Source organism: Ursus maritimus, assembly GCF_017311325.1.
Source record: "Ursus maritimus isolate PB19 chromosome X unlocalized genomic scaffold, ASM1731132v1 scaffold_X1, whole genome shotgun sequence".
Taxonomy (NCBI): domain Eukaryota; kingdom Metazoa; phylum Chordata; class Mammalia; order Carnivora; family Ursidae; genus Ursus; species Ursus maritimus.
In genome coordinates, this window is record NW_024423319.1 from 31,799,074 (window position 1) to 31,820,882 (window position 21,809).

General features: G+C 38.1%; 1 protein-coding gene across 5 annotated transcripts in view; it reads left to right on the forward strand.

Moving 5' to 3' along the window:
• KLHL13 (kelch like family member 13) overlaps positions 1-21,809 on the forward strand; it is a 191,656-nt gene that overhangs the window by 157,450 nt on the left and 12,397 nt on the right. For all 5 annotated transcript variants that reach the window (XM_040628854.1, XM_040628861.1, XM_040628847.1 and 2 more), the window contains 2 exons: positions 10,875-11,007; positions 11,559-11,755. In XM_040628854.1, the coding sequence (XP_040484788.1) occupies positions 10,875-11,007; positions 11,559-11,755 (330 nt within the window). The remainder of the gene's footprint in view (positions 1-10,874; positions 11,008-11,558; positions 11,756-21,809) is intronic.

Genomic DNA, 21,809 nt, shown 5'->3' on the forward strand with positions numbered 1-21,809 from the left:
TGGCTTGCTTATCATGTCATGTTGATGAACTGTACCCAGTTTTAAAACTCTAGGATCATAAAATAAGTTCAAAAATGTATTGTTGGGGCGCCTGGCTGGCTCAGTCAGTAGAGCATGCAACTCTTGATCTCAGGGTTGTGAGTTTGAGCCCCATGTTGGGGGTAGAATTTACTTTAAAAGATTTAAAAATAAAGATGTATTTATATAAGAAAGGAAGGCATAATAGATAAATGGACAAAAAAGGTGTGGGAGATATACATGTATATTAATATCTATGTATTAATATATATTACTTATATAGTACTCTTTCATTATATATGTATATATATTTCTGAATAATTCTATTTCTGTTAAGAATAAAATTCATTATATATTATATATAATGAAATATATATAATATGAATATATGAATCATATATATCATGAAATACTACTAAGCCATAAAAAATGATGAGCTCTTGCCATTTGTGACAACATGGATGGACCTAGAGGATATTATCCTGAGTGAAATAAGTCCAAGAGAGAAAGACAAATACTATATGATTTCACTTAAATGTAAAATATAAAAAAACTCACAAAAAAAAACCAAACAAAAAACCCAAACAAACAAAAGGCAGAAACAGACCCATAAATAGAGAACAAACTGATGGTTACCAGAGGGGGAAGGTTGGGGAGATGAGCAAAATGGGTGAAGGGGGGTGGGAGGTAAAGGCTTTCGGTTATGGGATGAATAAGTCACAGGAATAGAAGGCACAGCACAGGGAATGGAGTCAAGACATTGCAGTAGTGTCATATGATGACAGATGGGAGCTACCCTGGTGATGAACATAATGTAGCATATAAACTGGTCAAATTACTGTACTGCACACCTGAATCTAACGTAACATCCTGTGTCAACTATACTTCAATTAAAAAAAGAAAGCATAAAGATTTTAGAATAAATTATATTGTATAAAAGAAGAGCTCAAATAATATAGATTGTTGAAGTTTTTATCAAAATGAAACTTTTCATTTCTTTATTTCAGTTACCTAAATGGCAGCTAGAATATAGAGAAATGCATATATAATCTTTCTTGGGAATAGCTTTTTTGGTACTCGGGATAGGGTACAATAAGTTATTCTACTACTTCCACAATTGAGTGTGTCTTTAAGATAGCAGTTGGAAGAGAGTCTACCACCTTTCCTTTTAGTCTACTTTAGTATATTGTTACCCTAAGTAGGCTGTAATACGTAATTTCGATTTCTGATTATTTGTTGCTAGTATATAGTAATACAGCTTGTTAATGATTCTTGATCTTTTGTCTTGCAACCTTGATAAACCAACTTATTCTAGAGGCTTTTTGTAGAGTCTGTAGAATTTTCTACATAGACAATCATTTTGCCTATGAATTAAGATATTTATTTCATTCTTTCCAATCTGATGCTTTTTATTTCATTTTCTTGCCTTATTGCACTGTGTAGGAACTCCAGAGAAGTGTTGAGTGGTAGTGGTTGAGTATACATTCCTGCTTTTTTGCTGATATCAGGGAGGAAAAACATTCATTCTTTCACCATTAAGTATGGTGTTAGTTATAAGTTTGAAGAAGTTCCTTTCTGTTCCTATTTGCTGAGAGTTTTGTTTCATGGTTTTTTAAAAAGATTTTATTTATTTGAGAGAGAGAGAGAGAGAGCATGAGCAGGGAGAGTGGGAGAGGGAGAAGCAAGACTCCCTGCTGAACAGGGCCCAATGCAGGGCTCAACCCCAGGACCCTGAGATCATGACCTGAGCCAAAGGCAGACACTTAACCGTTGACTGAACCACCCAGGTGCCCTTTGTTTCATGTTTTTAATCCGAAATGGATGTTGAATTTTGTCAAATACTTTTTTGCACCTATTGAGGTGATCTCATTATTTCTCTTTTTAATTTGTTAATATTGTAAGTTATATTGATTGATTTTTGAACGCTAAAGCAACCATGCATTGCAGGACCCACTTGGTTATAATGTATTATCCTTTTTATATATTATTGAATTTTATTTGCTAAAATTTTAAGAATGTTTGCATCTATGCTCACGAGAAATTTTGGCTTTAGTTTTCTTAGTTTTCTTACCTTTGTCTGGTTTTGATATTAGGATAATGCTGGCCTTATAGAATGAGTTGGGACGTGTTCCCTCCTCTTCATTTTCTGGATATGTTTGTGTAGAATTGGTGTTATTTCTTCCTTAAATGTTTGATAGAATTCACCAGTGAAAATTTAATTTTATAGTTAGACATATAGCTATTCAGGTTATTGATTTCTTCTAGAGTAATCTTTAGCAGCTTGTATCTTTCAAGGAATTTATCCATTGCAACTGAGTTGTCAAATTTATTGGCATACAGTTGTTCATATTTACTTATTATTCTTTTAAAAGCTATGCGGTCTCTAGTACTATCATCTCTCTCAATCCTGGTATTGGTAATTTGCTTTTTTTCTCTTTATCTCCCCAGTCTGTCTGGCTGGAGTTTTTCAAATCTTCTCAAAGAACCAGTTTTTTGGTTTTATTGCTTTTTTCTCTTTCTGTGTTACATTTCATCAGTCTCCTCTCTGATCTTTATTATTTTCATTTCCTGCTTTTGGGAATTAATCTGCTCTTCTTTTTTAAAAAGGTTTATTTATTTATTTTAGAGAGAGAGAGAGCATGTGTGCAGCCATGGGGGGAGGAAGGGCAGAGAGAGAGAAAGAGTCTTGAGCAGACTTCACTCCCAGTGCAGAGCCTGACCTGGGGCTCGATCTCAGAACCCTGAGACCATGACCTGAGCTGAAATCAAGAGTCAGACGCTTTACTGACTGAGCCACCCAGGCACCCTGAGGTTAATCTACTCTTCTATTTCTAGTTTCTGAAGGAGGAAGCTGAGATCTTTTATCAGAGTGATAATAAATATTCTTTGTTCTGAGACCTATTTTGTCTGATATTATAGTCATGCCAGCTTTTTTTTTTCTAAGTAAGGTTTATGCCCAACATGGGGCTTGAAATTACGACCCTGAAAGAGTTATATGCTCTACCAGCTGAGCCAGCCAGGCGCCCCTCTGCCAGCTTTCTTTTAACTAGTGTTAAGTTGGCAAATCTTTTGCCATCTTTCCACATCTTTATTTTTTAAATTAACATACAGTAAAATGGATTTTTTATTGAGCTATACCTTTACGAGTTTGTTTTTTGGTTTTTATTTTACATTTATGAGTTTTATTATGTTTTTGAGGTTTTACTTATTCATCTGAGAGAGAGCACAAGCAGGGGGCAGAAGGAGAAGCAGGCTCCCCGCTGAGCAGGCCCCCGATGTGGGGCTGGATACAGGGAACCTGGGATCGTGATCCGAGCCGAAGGCAGACACCTAACTGACTGAGCCACCCAGGCGCCCCTACATTTACAAGTTTTAACAAATATATTATTTTTGTGTAATCGCCACCACAGTTGATATGGGACCTTTCTGTTGCCCCAACGTACTTTTGTTACCCCTTGGTAGTCACACTCATCTCCGCCTCTAAACCCTGAATACTACTGATCTGTTCCCTTCACAGTAGTTTTATCCTTTTCCAAGTATTATATAAATGGCATCGGCCAGTCTGGAAGCTTTTGAGACTGGCTTCTTTTACTTCGTCTAATATCCCTGAGATCCATCCACTTTGTTGTGTGTATCAGTGGTTTGCTTCTTTTTATTGTTGGGAAGTGTTCCATGGTGTGGAACTTTGCGGGGTCTCTTTTCCATGCTCCTGCCTCTTGACCAGCTCCCCATACTGTCTAATTCTCGAGGGCTCTCCTTTTGCTCGTCTGGCCTAGAAGCTGGGTTTTATTTATCCTGCTCTGCTGTACACTGACCGCCACGGAGCCCAGATCCTGGTCCAAATACAGAGAGGTATTTATTGCAGAGGAGTGATCACAGGTCCTCTGATCAAAGAGGAAATTTCCTCTCCCTCAGTTTTTGGCATTTGCCACCCCTCACTGTCACTGTCGCCACCAACACGGCCTTGGAATTGCCTGGAGAATGGGACTCGAAAGAGCAAAGGGAGATAAAAGTAAAATGGATTTTCTCCACTTGCTCTGAGCTTTGGGAGTTTTCTCTGTCTGCTCCCAGATGACTGCCTCCAGACGACATGGTCCCTTAATTCCAGGTTGGGATATATTGGGGGAAAGAATAGGGGGTGGGGTGGAGGACGCACCATCAGTTTGGTCATACTTTGCATTCTGATTTCCTCCCCCAATTCTTTTGCTATTATTAACGTATTTTTCATTAACTTTTAAGCTTTGGGGGTAGCACCAGAACAGCATTTATTCTAGGGCAAACTTTGTCCCAGTACTGACACAAGTACTCTACCTAGGCCCTAGAATCATAAGGTTTCCATTTTGGTGGTTTGAATGAGTTATGCTCAGCCCTTGGTGAGCCTTGGAGTGTTTTCTTGTGCTCCTTCTGGGTGGTTCTTTCCCCAGACAAATACACTTATCAGTACTCACCTGAATACTTGAGGGACACTTTTTAAATTTTATTTCATTTTATGTGACGTAGTGTTATTTATTTTTGATCTCTGTAGCCCCCTCTCTATGCAGATCTCTTCTCCTGCATTCTGCCCTACAAACCTAGCTGCCTGAACGCCCTCAACACTCACCAGGAGGGGATGCTAAGGTTCACCTGGGTTCCTACTTCCCTGTACCTGTCTTGGAAAGTCCAGAACAATCATGGGGGTCATCTAACTTCTCATCTTTCACAGATCCATCTCCTTCATGCAGTTTTAAACTTTTTTTTCATATATTTTGTCTGGTTTTAAGTTGTTTCAAGAAGTAAGGCGCCTGGGTGGCTCAGTTGGTTAAGCATCTGCCTTCGGCTCAGGTCATGATCCCAGAGTCCTGGGATCGAGCCCCGCATTGGGCTCCCTGTTCAGTGGGGAGCCTGCTTCTCCCTCTGCCTCTGCTGTTGCCCCTATTGTGCTCTCTAGCTCTCTCTGTCTCTGTCAAATAAATAAATAAAATCTTTAAAAAAAAAAAGAAGTAGGGTAAATCCAGTCCCAGTTATTGCATTTTCACTGAAAACAAAAATCTATAGGATATAATTAAATGCTATATTGTGAGACTCCGACTAAAGGTGCTGATTATTTTGGAGATTTGGTTACAGATAGCTTTGCAGAGGAGGTCAAATTTGAACTAGGCTTTGAAGGAGGGAGGGTATTCGATGTGAAAAATAATGGCATACGTAAAGGTACTAGAAATGAGGTAAGCCTGGTTTTTACCAATGAGCCAGTCTGGACAACAACCTGATAAAGTGCGTCAGAGTACTTAAGGGAAAAATGAAAAATAAGGTTGAACAGTTGAACTGGGGCCAGATTAAAACAATCTTTAAATTCCAGGGGCGCCTGGCTGGCTCAGTTGGTAGAGCATGCGACTCTTGATCTCAGGGTTGTAGGTTTGAGCCCTATGTTGGATATAGAGATTACTTAAACTCTTAAAAAGCAAAACAAAGCAAAAAAATCTTTAAATTTCTATATTGTGATATAACACTGATAGGAAGCCATTAGAAGTTTCTAAACTCTAGGCGGTGTTGTATGGTAAGAGCGAAGTTTAATTCATATTAATAGAAACTTTTATATCCAGTCTATATATCTCTTTTGCCTTAAACATGCATCTGCTCCTTTTCTGTCCTCTGAATTAAATGAAGAACAGTATCATAAAAACATGCATATGATATTGTTTTGATCAAATACATTACATTTACTTAAAGATTGGAATAAGCCATTCCTTAACCTTTTCTTGAGTTCCTTTTATTTTTGTTCGTAAAACATATTTTCCATTAATAATCTTTATTGCTCTTCTCAGGATGCATTTCCTTTTTATCCTACTTCCTTTTCAAAATTATACTGATCAAAACTGATACAATATGCTAATAAGTTACTTCCAATGCAGAATTTAATGGAAAGATTTGGTTATCAGATTACTTTTTAATACCCAAAATTATCCATCTAGATTTTTTTCAAAATGACATTACAGTGAATGTGAAAGCTATTGACAACCAACCGGCTTTTGGTAGTAATTATTTGTGGCTCGTATGGTTTCTGTACTACAGTTGTGTAATGTCGACGTGTATCCCCTTCTGTTTTAATGTGACCATTTAAAAATTTATAAAACTCATTTAAGATGGCTCATTCCTTCAGGGTATTACATAGGTACCTCCCTCTACTTAATAGGATTTGAAGTTTTGATACATTGGGTAAGTTTAATATAGGGAACAGAAAAAAACTTTTTTTTTAAATGCTCGGGGGTTTTTTCCCCCAAAAGTATGTGAAGAAGAAAAAAAAAATAGATGCGGAGAGTTTTATAAGAGGGGGAAAGGGAAACATGAAAGAAACCAAGAACAGATAATAATCTCTGCATCAATGGAACCCAAGGCCCAGAAGAAATGGAAAAATAATGAACTAAGATGTGGATTGGGACAGAAAGAAGTGTAGTTTAAAGCAACAGGAGCCATTTTACAGACACTCTGGAAGACTCACTGGAAACTTCGCGCCATTTTGTGTAAAGCAGAGCTGTATCAGTGTTTGGTGAAGGAGCACATGGAAAGAGACAACAGACTTTATAGAATTTTGACAAGAGGAATGAATACAAATCTGGTGGAAGAAAACGATTTTATAATAAAAGGACACGTTTTAAGTGTGCAAGGTATCTTTTTTTTGAAAGTTTTTTTATTTAAGTATTCTCTGCACCCAACGTGGGGCTCAAACTCATGACCCTGGGATCAAGAGTCGCACGCTCTACCTGCTGAGCCCGCCAGGTGCCCATCAAGGTATCTTTGAGAGTCTTCCTAGGCTTCAACAGGGGAAGAGATTTATAAGAGTGAAAGCAAAAGTGGCTATACAGAGGGCAGGTGCGCATCGTGGAGGAGAATAACCTCTCCTTTTCTCTGAACGTATGCCTTCTTCATACAACGGAATATGCTGCAGAAGGAACTTTAGGTGTTTTTCTCTTGAGACAGAGCTGGGATATACAGATAACAGCACACAAACAAGGTATTTAGAATCTGTATGAAAACAAGCTGAATTGACAGATCTTATTTGGATAAAGATAGCAATAATCAGGAATAAAACTGGCAAATATGGAATTGGATGGTGGGATTGTTCACTTATGCCTTTGAAAATAAAGGTTGTGAAATATACAGAAAGGGAAACTACTTCATATGCAGTGAAAATCAATGCAAAACCTCACAGAAGCAGACACTTTGCCAAAGGTAGATAAATTAAGCTTCGAAGAAAAGATACCCAGAATGCGATAAAAGTGGTCTTGGAGCTTCAGCTTCCTTTCTTTGGGGACGCCGGAGTATGCTAAGGAAGGGTAGAGGGTTTTTTTAAGATAGTGCAAAGGGAAGCACAATGCTCAGATTTGGGAAGCGGGTCAAAGCTCCTGGCGTCTTAGCTGAGCTGTCTGGATTTTGAGGATGGAGTATATACCTCAACAAGCAGTATTTTAATAGAATATGGACACAATGAGAAAGGACACAGATAATGATACAGGAAGCATTAGCTATTCCTTTGTTCAAAAGGAAAAAGAAGGAATAATAAGGAGTAGGAGTGGAGCCAGTAACATTACTCAATTCCCAGTATAGAATATTCGTAGGAATATTCTAAAGATAGAAGGGCTAGCAAATGAACTGAGGTTTTCATTTGTTTGTTTGTTTGTTGGGCTTTTGTTGTTGTGTTTAGTGGAAGAAAATAACTGATTGGATACAATCATGGCTTTTGACAGAATGAGTCGTGATTGTCTTCCACGGATAATTATCTATATATACCTTAGAGAAGATTCAGAAATGTTTTTCACGAATAAAAATAAAGCAAGGTGGCATACAATACCTAGTCTCACTTCGTTGGTATTTTGATATCTTTTTTGTCAGTACCCAAGGTATAATCAGTGTCCCAAGATAAACCATATGCTTTAACTTGCCAGTAGCTATTAAAACTTTAAAAGTATGTATTCTTCAAACCAACAATTCCACTCTTAGGAATACCTCCCACAGATCTACTTACACAGGTAAGTATAGGTACAAGGAAGTCTGTTACAGCATTGCTTGTAGTGGCAAAAGTTGAGAGACAACCTAAGTGTCCAGAGGGGAATGGATGAATCATGAATGGTATGCCGCCATGATGGAATGCTATGCATCCCCTAACAAGAATGAAGTCGATTTGTGTATAGTGTGCTGTCCATTTGATGTGCTCAAGTGAATTTTAAAAGTGCACGATAATATATATAGTATTCCACTTTAAAAAATCGTATTATACATACAAGCAAACGATACATTATGCATATGAATAGAAAGAGGCCTGGAGGGGCACCTCGGTGGCTCAGTCTGTTGAGCGCCTGCCTTCAGCTCAGGTCCTGATCCCAGGGTCCTGGGATGGAGCCCCACGTCGGGCTCCCTGCTCAGTGTGGAGTCAGCTTCTCCCTCTCCCTGCCCCCTGCTTGTGCGCACGCTCTCTCTCAAATAAATAAATAAAATCTTTAAAAGAAAGAAAGAAAGAAAGAAAGAGAGGAAGGAAATTTATCTGAGGGAGAAAAAAGCCAAGCCCTCGTGAGTCCACCTTCCCCCCCCCCCCCCGAACCCTGGTTCAATTCCTCTTCTCTCATCTTAGCCATTATAGTTTAATACAAAGAAGCATTGTGGGCACAACCGGTTTTTATTATTGGGAGAAGTTTCCCGAATAAAGTGCCTGGTTTCTCGTTAGCTTGGTCCAATATGAAAGTTCTGCTCAACATGACCCCATGGTTTTAAAATACCAAGTGGTGGCTTCTTGGTAAAATCAGAGTTATTTGTTCCTGTGGTAACTGAACATAAATTGAACATATATTAAGCACCAACTGTGTACCAGGCAGTGAGGAATGCAAACAGGCTGGTCCCTCAACTCTTCTATCTCATGGTTCCCTCCATCTCAGTCAATTTCTTGACCATCCCGTCCCCACCCCAGCGGTCACTTTCAGAACTTCCCAATGCTTGTCTGCCCTTGAAAGGTAATCCCCCTTAGGCTTTATTGCACTTTCAACCCCACATACGGATTTTCAAAGAGCTACTTTTTGCCTTCTGCGTGAGAATTTGCCCCTAAAATGGACCTCACTTTTTACCTTTAGTTTTCTAAATAACAGAGGCTGGAGATCATTTAGCAATGGAAAGTGGAAAATATCGAGGGTGGGGTATATAATGTTTGTGTTTATAGAAGAAAAGAGGCATTTGAGAAAGATTTGATATTTGTGAACAAAAACATATGTCAGTCACTGTCGGAGAAAGAAAAATATGATACATAATCCTGTTCTAAAGTATATGTATAATGTATAAATATTTTTGGAATAAAAATATTTATATCTCTCTCCAGAGAGAAAGTGGCTGGATCACATTATCTCTTTGAAGTCCCAGTTCTGTAGATTCCAGCATTTTCTTTAAAAAGCAATTTAAAAATTATGATGAGAAGATGTTTAGACTGAGATTTATATTATACATATGTGTAAGATCAATATTTCTCAAACTGCATTCTTCAGTATGTCATGCTTTTTGCTTCTTAAATCCGTGAAACACAACTTTAAATAAAAGTTTTATTTGGGGTCATTAAAATGTGAAGGGGATGGAGTACTCCTTGCCGTTAGTTCTTGTTATGTTACATTATTACATTACAATATATATTAGAAGGTAACTTGTATGAGGATCTTCATGATTCTTAATAATATTACCATTTTGAAACGATAGAGTGAATCTTGCTAAAATCTTCATTTTTGAGCCTCTGTATTAAATTACATATTGTCTGCTTTTTGTGCATTTTACCGGCCTGTTATCTTAAAATGGTTCATTCTCCCAAGAATAAACCAAAGGAACAACTGCCTGTTTGTCATACGTTGGGATCACCATGGGAGCGAGAGGAAGAGCTAACCAATACTCCCTCTTATCGCAAGAGCCCTGTCCATCCTCTAAGTTGTGGGTGCCAGCCTATTAATTCTCCACTGAACTTTAGGCATTTGGGGACAATTATGTCCTATGTCAGAGCTACCTGGGCTCTTTTTTCCAAAGGTAATTAAATTCCAAACCTGAAACCTGAAAGATAACTGGCCAAGCAGCAGCCATGTACCAAGTATAAGGATATCTGAGACAATCCCTAATTCTCAAAGAGATGGAACAATCTAGTTAGTAGAAAGGAACTCCTATCTTGCAATTAACACAGATCCTCTATACCTTTCTTTCTCAAACAAACAAGCAAACAACAAACAGTAGGAACTAGGGGCGCCTGGGTGGCTCAGCTGGTTGAGTGTCTGACTCTTGGTTTCAGCTCAGGTCATGATCTCAGGGCTGTGAGATGGAGCCCCATGTTGGCTCTGTGCTGGATGTGGAGCCTACTTAAGATTCTCTCTCTCCCTTTCCCTTTGCCCCTCGCCCCCCCCCCACCCTGTGCTCGCTCGCTCTCTCAAATAAATAAATCCTTAAAAAGCAAAAAAACCCCAAAACTAAAAAAACAAGGTGTGTCCGTAACGCACTCTAGAAGAACTATAAATATATTATTACAGAAAGCATGTTATCTACCACCCTAATTCTGCACATGGGGAAATGAAAGCATACATGGTAATTTCTTTTCAAAATAAGATAAAGCCAATAATTGCATAAATAAGTGAATGCATATACTCTTTCCACATGTGCTCTTAATCTAAATTAGTCTTATTTTTACCTTTTCCAACTGTGAATTAAATATAGTCGCACATCAAGTAAGTTGTTCAGTCTTCTTCTGAGTAATCATTCTATTGGATTTATGTTCTAAAACCCACATTAATATATAAACAGAATTTTAGCGGGCAGAAATTTGCATACCCATTTAACCTTGATTAGTGGCTCAACTCTTGTTCTTGGTGCAGGGCTTTGACCAGCTTCGACTGGAAGGTTTGCTTTGTGATGTGACCCTGATGCCAGGTGACACAGATGACGCCTTCCCTGTGCATAGAGTCATGATGGCCTCGGCTAGTGACTACTTCAAGGCTATGTTCACAGGTAGGTTGGCTTGTTAAACTCTGCACCCCGTTAAAACAATCTGGAAAAATGCATGCTTACATATTTTTGTTTCTAAGGTGAAATTCAGTTCTTTTGATCTGTGTCTTTCCAAGAAGAAACCGTTTCAAAAGAAATATACACCCGGTACGTGTAGTTGTAGGTGGCGCTTTTGAAACTTGGGAAATGTGTGTACCTTTTTCACACTTCTGTCCACTTTTGTTTCACCACTTCTCTTTTCCAGATACACATCCGAATGCTCTACCAGAGACTCTAGGTCCGACTAAGACAATCTTTAACCCATCAAAAGATGTGAAGTGACAGGAGAACATTTTGGAAGCACTCGCATTATATACAACTTCCATTAGTATAGAGAGACTCCTTTTTAAGTCCTCTCTTTTAACCGTAAAATACGCAGAAGTCTGACTCTGACATGAATGCTTACATAGAATAAAACTTTTCCCTGATTTGATTGCATCTAATTAGCGGGAGAAGGGAGTTTGACCTTAATTAAATTATCCACCCGCATTTAATTGAATGTCTTTGTTTTTAAGGTGGAATGAAAGAACAAGATTTAATGTGCATTAAGCTTCATGGTGTGAGCAAAGTCGGCTTAAGGAAAATTATCGATTTCATTTATACTGCGAAGCTCTCTCTCAACATGGACAACCTTCAAGACACACTGGAAGCTGCCAGTTTTCTTCAGATTCTGCCGGTTTTGGACTTCTGCAAAGTATTTCTCATATCTGGGGTAAGCCATTTGCAAATCTTCAGATCTTTTCCTGCCATATACTCTGTTGTAGCCTGTGGAAAGACTGCTAAATTTGTTATGTAGGCATGTGACGCTTTGGCCATTAGGGAGAGGGGTCGGCTAGTGTGTGTTCTGGAACTCGGTTGAGAGGGAAACAGTACAGGTGCCTTTTTACAGAACAGAATCATTTCCTAAAAGCCTTCCGTGAAATCCCATGGCATCAGATGGTAACCGTGTTTGATAACGATATGTATGTTAACCTGTTTACTGATATTATATATTTTAATCTGGTTTTGTTTGCTTTCATGATTTTAGGCAGGCAGGCTTCTTAAATGGGATTCCATGAAAACATAATCTGAACTTCTGTGAAGTCTTTTAAACCAGGCTCAGGAATTTTTTTTTCTTCCTTAAATACGGGAGCTAGGTCTTGAGAAGTAATACCTACGTGACAGCCTGTAAGATATAAGTCTTCATTCCATAGAAACACATCACCCACTAAATCATTGTTAGCCTCTTGTAAGAGATAGGAGAGGGCACAACTACCAGTCAGTGAACTCCTTAGCAGTCATGTGGTTCCCGAAGGCACTGCCCTATTTGAGACCCTTAAATTATTGACCTCTGGGAAATGAAATGCTTTGGTTGCAAGGAAATATTGCCAAGAAGATTTCTAGAGCTTATAGAGCTTGCTTTTGTGACTGAAAATTATGGCAGTGGTAAATTTTGGTATATTTTCTAATTTATTAAATTAGTGGATAATACATTTTTCTATAACTGGTTTAAATTCATACCAGTTTTATTTATTTATTTTTAAAGATTTTATTTATTTATTTGACAGAGAGAGAGACAGCCAGCGAGAGAGGGAACACAAGCAGGGGGAGTGGGAGAGGGAGAAGCAGGCTCCCAGGGGAGGAGCCTGATGTGGGGCTCGATCCCAGGGATCCGGGATCACGCCCTGAGCCGAAGGCAGACGCTTAACGACTGAGCCACCCAGGCGCCCCTCATACCAGTTTTAATACTGACAAATAATTGCTGTTGGGCTTTTTCAAAGTTGTGTTTACTAAACTGGGAGCCCCGTTTTTAAAACCCTAAGTTTCAAGAGAACACGTCCTTAGTGACTTTATTCATAAGCTATGCCTTATCTTACAAAGTCAGCCGACAGCTCATTTGACTGGACTATTGAAAATGTGTTTTGTTGGTGTGTTTCCATTTCAAAGTACTCAGACTACTGTCTCACAATTATTCAAAAACTTTTAAACTAACTGCTAGTTCTCAGGGTTTTAAGGCAGTGTGGTGTTACAGCGTTGTTTTGTATTGTCCTATTTGCGGTCGTATAAATAGCTCGCATGAAGTTTGTATGTTTCCCATGATACTGTTTGTCGTCATTACTGAATCGGAGCACTACATTTCCTTTTAATTTAATCACACTAGGTCCTTCCCCTTAGGACCTATAAGCATCTCTCCTCTAGTTTTGTGCCATTGATATCATGTGACAGCTTCATTTCAAGAAAAAAATGAACTGAATTACATGTATTTTTTAAATGTATCAAGTCCAAGAATTAATTTAGTAATAACACTTAATGTTTACATTTCTAGACTCTTAACATTGCTTTACACTGACCTCAGCAACACATGGTCATCCTGAGCCAAACTAGGTACAGTGTGGTGGTTTATTTGGAACCGATCATTAGGAATAATTTATTGTCGACTTCTTCTCTAATACCAGAATTTAGTACTTATAACTTTAGATATTGGTTGTGATCTGTTCCTTTACGTGAAAGAAAAAGACCAAATGGAATAAGGCATGATTCATGAAAAGTCATAAAAGCATACAATGGTCAAAGTAACAGTATTAGAAAACAAGTTTGTTCTAGAAAACTCTAAAACAAGTTTATTTAAAAATGACATTACAGACATTTTGCAATAGTGACAACTTTTCTGTAATTAGAATGTTGGTTCTTTAACCTGTTTGGAACATTTATTATAACTGTGTGTTTTACCTGTTTGGAAATTTCTTCATTTTTATGAACACTTAATATTGTCTTAAAGATTATATTCTTCATTTCTAGTGTCCTCTGCAGACATCCTAAAACCCATTTCTAACGGAGAAGAGGCTTACCTGTAGTATAGTTTACTCCTGCCTCTCTTGGTTTTAGAACTTTTTATGAGCTCTGAGGAAACACGTCTTTTCTTAGCACCATTCCGTTTGCCTGTCTTTCATCCTGTTTGCTGAGGCTATGTCTCCGTGATTCTACTGTGGAAATAGTCCATCTCAGAGTTCATGATAATTTTTAAGAACAGTTGGTAGATTATTAGCCTAAGGATTATATAAAATCCAACTTTTCCTTTATCCTTCTTTCATGCGTTCCACTTCTTAGTTAAATGTTCAGCCTTATTCTATTTATTTCCTCTTTCCTTCTCAGCGGTCGAGTGGATCAGGCAAAAGAGTAGCCCTTGGGTGTCTTTTCTACTTATAAGAACTGGAAGTTTCGAGATAGTGTATTTTTCAAAGGTAGATTTGTTTTGCGTTCTCCCACAAGCTAAGTTTTATGGATAATTTTTAAATAGAACAATCTCATGTTTTAAGGTTTTGAGCAAATAGGTTTATGTTTTTAATGATGGGGTGTGATTATACTTCACATAGTCAAGAGACTACTTGGCTTTGAGCTTGTAGGAAGAAGAGTTAGCTTCCAGTACAGCTGTAGTTTCTCCCGTCCCCCCTCATTTGTGTAGGTGAAAATGTGGCTGAGCAAGTAAGTCACAAAGCGTTTGTATGGTAGCTTTGAATGACAACTTTAAAGATTTATTTGAGAGAGTGAGAGAGAGAGAGTGCAAACGGGAGAGGCAGAGGGAGAGGGAGAGAGAATCTCCCGCAGACTCCCTGCTGAGCACGGAGCCCGACCGGGGCTTAATCGCATGACCCCAAGATCATGACCTGAGCCAAAATCAAGAGTCGGATGCTTAACCCACTGAGCCCCCCAGGCGCCCCTTGAATGATAACTTGAAATACGATACTAAAGCCACCCTCACCTTGGGTCAGGGAGAAGCCCCAGTGTTCTAGAACAGAGCATCAGGCTCCATAGAACAAGAGCCACTCCCCCCTCCAACTTTGCCATCTTTCGAAGTAATGCTTTTCTCTTAACGTGTAAATTAGTATTATAGTTTATGGGAGCTGGTGCTTTCGTTCTTGCTAGGTTACTTTTCTTGCCCGGTGTAGAAAAGAGAGCTATGAAATGGATTTAGAGGGACAACAGCAAGGACGTAGAGCAGAGTAGGTAAAATTATAGGTTAAACTAAAAACATTCACTCTCCTGTATTATGGAGTTGATGGAAAATTTGTTTTCGTCTCCATGACACTGTGTAACTACAGCGTGCTAAATACTGTGCAGCCATCCCCTGATTCACCAACAGGTTGTGGTTAAGATTTTTGTTTATCGTTTGTCTGCTATTGGGAATTTGTAACATCTAGCATTCGCCCCACGGAATTACTGTTATGGAGGATTACAGGCTAGCCCACAAAACCCAATTTTTTAACATAAGGTTGCTGAGGGAGGACGTTGGTCATTGAACTGGAAATATTACAATTTAAATATACAATTATCCAGAATAAACAAACCAGAATGAAGGTGAGCAAGAAACCATTTTCTTTTTATATAAAAGCATATTTAATCAGAGAGCGAAGATGCCATTGTGCTGTAGCCTTTCTTTAAACTCATTTTTTTTTAAGTTGTGTGGTTTTTTTTTTCTTTCCTGGAAGCATGTATAGCATTGGTTCCCCTTGTGCATTTATTTTCACTGATTGGGGTGGGGAGCTCACGATGAAATGTAGAGAAATTTTACTGAGGTGACTGGGAGTAATAAGGAATTGGAGACAGTGGAAAACAAAAGAGGCGAGGGGGCGCCGGGGTGGCGTAGTTGGTTAAGCGTCCCACTCTTGGTTTCGGCTCAGGTCGTGATCGCAGGGTCGCCAGATCAAGCCCCACATCGGGCTCCACGCTCAGTGGGGAGTCTGCTTGAGATTTGTCTTTCTCTCTCCCTCTCCCTCTGCCCCTCCCCACCCACTCTCTCTCTCTCTGTCTCACTCTCAAAGTAAATAAATCTTTAAAGTAAAAGGAAAAGAAAGGAGGTGCAAATGTAGGAGAGACAAAAGGCAGAGAAAAGGAGTTCTCTCAAAGGAAAAATGAAGGAAATCAGAAGAAGAAAAAAAGACAGTTTCTTTTGCTAGTCAATGATGATATCAGCAGCAAGCTTTGGGAATGCTCTTGATGTCAGAATTTCCTGTATCGTAATTATAGTTCACATTCCTTGTTTGATCTAAATTGGATTTGCCCATAAAAATTAACAAACATGTCTTTTCAGATAATTTTTTTTTTTTTGCCTTTGGGGAGGTTTAATGCAAATCAGAGGAAAACTGGTACAGATAATTTCACAATGAATCGAAGCTGTTCCTCCCCTCCCCAACCAAGCCATTGCTGACTTCCATATTGTCAAGGCAGACATTCAGTAATACCCAGATACTGGTTGCTTATGGTTGAACATCTATTCTTATTAGTTGGTGCCCAGACCGTGGGCCACCACGCTCTTGCCCATCTGCCGTGTGGGACTCTGTAGGGGAAGAAGAGGCCCAGCCTGGGCTCCAGTCTATTCATTCTCCCATGAGCATTAGAATGCATTATCATGGCGCATTCAAAGTGCAAAGCAGTAAGACAGTTGGGTCCCCCAAGCCGGAGACACGCCATCAGTATTCTTCAGTTAGAATTTGAAGAGAGACGAAGACTGAGACAGAAAAGTTTTTGGCTTTTCATCATCTTTTTGTTCTCCTTCCCGAAAGGACCCTTCCCTGTGTCCTGTGATGTTCCCACCTGTGGAAGGAGGCCCGGGACGAGATGCCTCTTACATCCTCTGCCCTCCCCCCGGCCACAGTAGCTTATTTGATTTCTTCCCAATCTGTGGACATGCTTTCTCTCTCTCCGCATCGGTTGTACGTGAAGTCAGGCTGCCGTTTTAATAAACTAGATATCACCAAGGAGAATTTGGTGCATTGACTATCTGAGGGGTCCCCCCCCCAAATGTGCCAACTACCTTCTTAGTCTTTGCATTTTCCTTGAGCGTACAAAAGCAGATACTCATTTTTGTTTTTGCTTTTTTCCTAAGTGGAAGTTTATTCGTATAACACATTGATCTTCAACAAAATAGCATCACAGATTGCCGATGAAACCTGTCTTTACAATACCGTGAGTTAGATTTGAACAACCGAATATAGCAGCAGTGAGGAACTGTGTGTTAATGAGAATGCCGCTTTGAAAATGATGATGCCTGGAACTGCCTTTAGGGTGACCGAGGAAGGTTGTTTGATTACAATAGAATAATTTATAATAGTTTATATCAAGGAAACTCAAATGTGCACTTGGTTATTTTAAAAGCAATTTTATTGGTTCTCATAAGTGGTTGAGAAATTTTGTCCTTTTTCACTTCTCTCTCCTTTAAAACACTAATACATATTTGAATTCATGTCTGTAATAACTCTTCTTTGGAATTTTGGCCAGGTTGTATATGCAGATGAAATCAGAGCTCTTTCTACTTACGAGCTGGTTTTTTTTTTTTTCAAATAACCTTTAAACTTCGAGTTTTATATTTCAAAATGTAATGTATTCTAATATATACATGAATTTTGTTAAGCGTTACATTACTTAACATATCCGTTATTTAATACTATCTAGGCTAAATGTTTGGGTATATGCTAACTGAAGCACTTTTAAGAATCATGACTGAGAGGTAGATGAAAATGAGCCATAATTGAATAATCGTGTATTTGTCCAAAATCGTTTACCATTATTCCATCATTTTGACCTGCTTATATTGTTAACTGTTATTCTAGGCTTTGCTTCTATAATCCCCACAATCTATGATTAATTGTTTTAGCCTTGATGACACACGCTTCAACTAATTTTCTATTACATAATTTTTATCCGAGTTTCATTTTAAAATTAAAGGTCTAGTAATGTTTTATATTAATTCAAAATGTATTCTAGTTTTAGCTTTATCTATCGTCACATCCTTAATTTTTATGTTGCTGATAATTGGAGTGTTTAACCTTTGTTATATACCCACAGTGTGGTACCTGTTGTACACGGGGTATAGAAAATGCTAGTCCCTCCGTCAAGAAGATGACAATTTGAGAGGTTATGAAATACCTTTCTCGGGTGATTTTTAAGAAAAGAGTAGGCGGCTATCTATACATACTAGGTGGTCTGTCAAGGTCTTTTGTATTTTGTATATCTGTCTCTGAGCAATATAGAGATATTTTCCAAAAGCCCTTAAATCAAAGGTAGGTTTTTTTATGCTGTTATTTTGTTTTCTTATTGGATGAAGTTGAAGGGGTGAAGGGGAAAGAACTAAATACCTTGATCCCATTCCTAAATTACACAGTTTGGTTTTGAATTTTTTTATCTCTATTCGTCTTAAATGCTATAAATTTAAACTTACATCTGGTGACCAAAAACTGATAGTGTCATTTTGCCTATTTGAAGTACCCATTTTTGGTTGCTTTATTGGTGAGCATATCCATAAGGGTGAGAATCTGCAAACTTGGGAATAATTATTTGTGTGTTCTCATCAACTTTTGCTTATCCATACTAGTCAATGTGTTCAAAAGCGCAAATTACACTTGCTCTGGGGAAAGGCTACTTCTTTCCTGCTTCAGAAAGTGGACTCATGACCCCAGACACTAATTCCTGCCACCCGAGGTGATATGGGCAACTGGCAATTCCCTGTAACTTCATTTACACGATGAAAACTTTTATGAGACGCCAACGTACCATGCTTAAAATTGGATTGAAATGCACTTTTTATTAACCACATTAGAAATCCAAGGTACTGAGCGGTGTGAAACTGTGTATTTCAAAAGGCCCCTAATTTGTTAATTCATTTTTCCTATGTCTTTTGTGTTGCCGTTCTGTTTTAGCATTTTTTTAAATATATAGCTATTAAGAATAATAAGCAATTAAAATTTTTTTGGCAATTCCCGTAAAGCAAATCAGCCGCTTAAAATTGTTCCAATTCTTCCTGAGTAATCAATCTATGAAAATAGCCTTGTGTGTGTCTGAACCTTAGAGCTTTCAGCGATGATATGTCTTAACTGGGCTGATATTTTATGCAGAGGAGTAATTATTTTAGTCTCATTTCAGCTTTTAAATAAACGAATAATGCAAGGATTAGCCGATTTTCTCTTAATCAGCAGCTAATCTGTTAACAATGCAGTTGCGTTAGTGGCGTTTACGTGACATACGTGAACACACACACTGAGAAAATTAAGAGAAAACATTTGAGTCCTTTGTGACTTGCTTGCGTGTTTGTATACACACATAGGTATTTCTATGGTAGGCTTGTTTCAGTGATTTATTCCTTGCATAATATTTGCTGATATGATTTTCCTGTTTTCACTTTTGACCAGTTATGAAAGCATCAGAAAGAGCTCTTGCTGAAGACGGGCCGCTCCATCACTTGTCTCCTTTTCCTATTTTCTGTTTTTGCTACATTGTCATCTGTGCAGGGGAGACTTTTCTAGGCTCATTTTGACTCCAGGCAGAGCTAGAGTATGCTGGGAATAAGAGAATGGCCAAGCCGTCATCATAGACACCAGAAATTGACTATGTCATGAGTAAATTTGATGGAGATACACCTATTCCAGTCCTCACAGAAGTGATTCCTTTCCTTGTGTTTTAACATAAATAATGTGAAAATAACTTCACCCTAGGAATAATTGCCTTATTAAGTTACGTTCATCAGAAACAATAACTTTTGAAGGAATCAGAGTGAATCACAGTAAGGAACCATGACTGTTTACATGAAAGAGAAATCTAGAGATCCCGTATTCGAGACTTTCTGTTTGTGGATCTGCTCGCAATGTAACTTCTAAGAATCATGACTGAGAAGTAGATTAAGGTGAACCATAATAGAATAACCCTCTATTTTTCCAAAATTTCCATTTAGCCAGAATTTCATTTAGTATTTTTTGGGGGAGGAAACACACATTTTCAACAAGAGAAAAGGAATTATTTTGGCCACAATCAAGTCATAACGTTGTTTCTTAGGGTAACTTCTACTGATTTTGGTACTTTTAAAAAATTTTTTCAATATTCAATAAATATTTATTGGCCACTTTTTTATTTTAATTCCAATATAGTTGACAAACAGTATTATGTAAGTTTCAGGTGTACAATATAGTGATTCAGCAATTCTGTACATTACTCAGTGCTCATCAAGATAAGTATACTATTAATCCCCATCACCTGTTTCACCCATCCCCCCCCAACCAACCCCCCCTCTGGTAACCATCTGTTTGTTCTCTGTAGTTAAGAATCTGTTTTTTGTTTTGTCTTTTTCCTTTGTTCATTTGTTTTGTTTCTTAAATTCTACATATGAGTGAAATCCGATGGTATTTGTCTTTCTCTGACTTATTTCACTTACCATTATACTCTTTAGATCCATCCATGTGTTGCAAATGGCAAGATTTCATTCGTTTTTATGGCTGAATAATATTCCTCTGTGTGTGTGTGTGTGTGTGTGTGTGTGTGTGTGTGTGTTTACCACATCTTCTGTATCCATTCATCTATGGGTGGACACTTGGGCTGCTTCCATAGTTTGGCTATTGTAAATAATGCTGCAATAAACATAGGGATGCGAATATCCTTTCAAGTTAGTGTTTTCATATTCCTTGGGTAAATACCCAGTAGTGCAATTACTGGATCATATTAGTTTCCTTTGCCGTGCAGAAGTTTTTATTTTGACATAGTCCCAATAGTTTATTTTTGCTTGTGCTTTCCCTTGCCTCGGGAGATATATCTAGAAAAATGTTGCTACAGCTGATGTCAGAGAAATTACTTCCTGTGTTCTCTTCTAGGATTTATATGGTTTCAGGTCTCACTTTTAGGCCTTTAATCCATTTTGGGTTTACTTTTGTGTATGGTGTGTGTAAGGGGTCCAGTTTCATTCTTCTGCATGTACCTGTCCAGTTTGCCCAACACCATTTGTTGAAGAGACTGTCCTTTTCCCATTGCATGTTCTTGCTCCTTTGTCAAAGATTAATAGACTGTATAATCATGGGTTTATTTCTGGGTTTCCTGTTCTGCTCTATTGATGCGTGTATGTTTTTGTGCTAGTGCCATACTGTGTTGATCACTAGAGCTTTGTAATATAACTTGAAGTCCGGAATTGTGATGCCTCCAGCTTTGTTTTTCTTTTTCAAGATTGCTTTGGCTCTTCGGGATCTTTTGTGGTTCCATATAAATTTTAGGATTGTTTGTTCTACTTCTGTGAAAAATGCTGCTGGTGTTTTGATAGGGATTGCATTAAATGTGTAGATTGCTTTGAGTAGTATGGACTTTTTAACAATATTTATTCTTGCAATCCATGAACATGGAATATTTTTCCATTTGTTTGTGTCATCTTCAATTTTTTGTCATCAGTGTTTTATAGTTTTCAGAGTACGGGGCTTTTACCTCCTTGGTTAAGTTTATTAGGTCTTTTATTATTTTTGGTGTAATTGTAAATGGGATTGTTTTCTTAATTTCTCATTTTGCTACTTCATTTTTAGTATATAGAAATGCAATGGGTCTCTGTGTAGTGATTTTGTATCCTGTGACCTTACTGAGTTCATTTATCAGTTCTAGTGGTTTTTTGGTGGAGTCTTTAGGGTTTTCTATATATAATATCACATCATCTGCAAATATTGACAGTTTTACTTCTTCCTTGCCAATTTGGATGCCTTTTATTTCTTTTTCTTGTCTGATTGCTGTGGCTAGGACTTCCAGTACTATGTTGGATAAAGTGGTGAGAGTAGACATCCTTGTCTTGTTCTTAATCTCAGGGGAGAAGCTCTCAGTTTTTCCCCGTTGGGTGTGATGTTAGTTGTGGGTTTTTCGTGTATGGCCTTTATTGGGTTTGAGGTGTGTGCCCTCTAAACGTACTTTGTTGAGGGTTTTTATCATGAATGGATATTGTACTTTGTCAGATGCTTTTTTTTGCATCTATTGAAATGATCATAGAGTTTTTATCC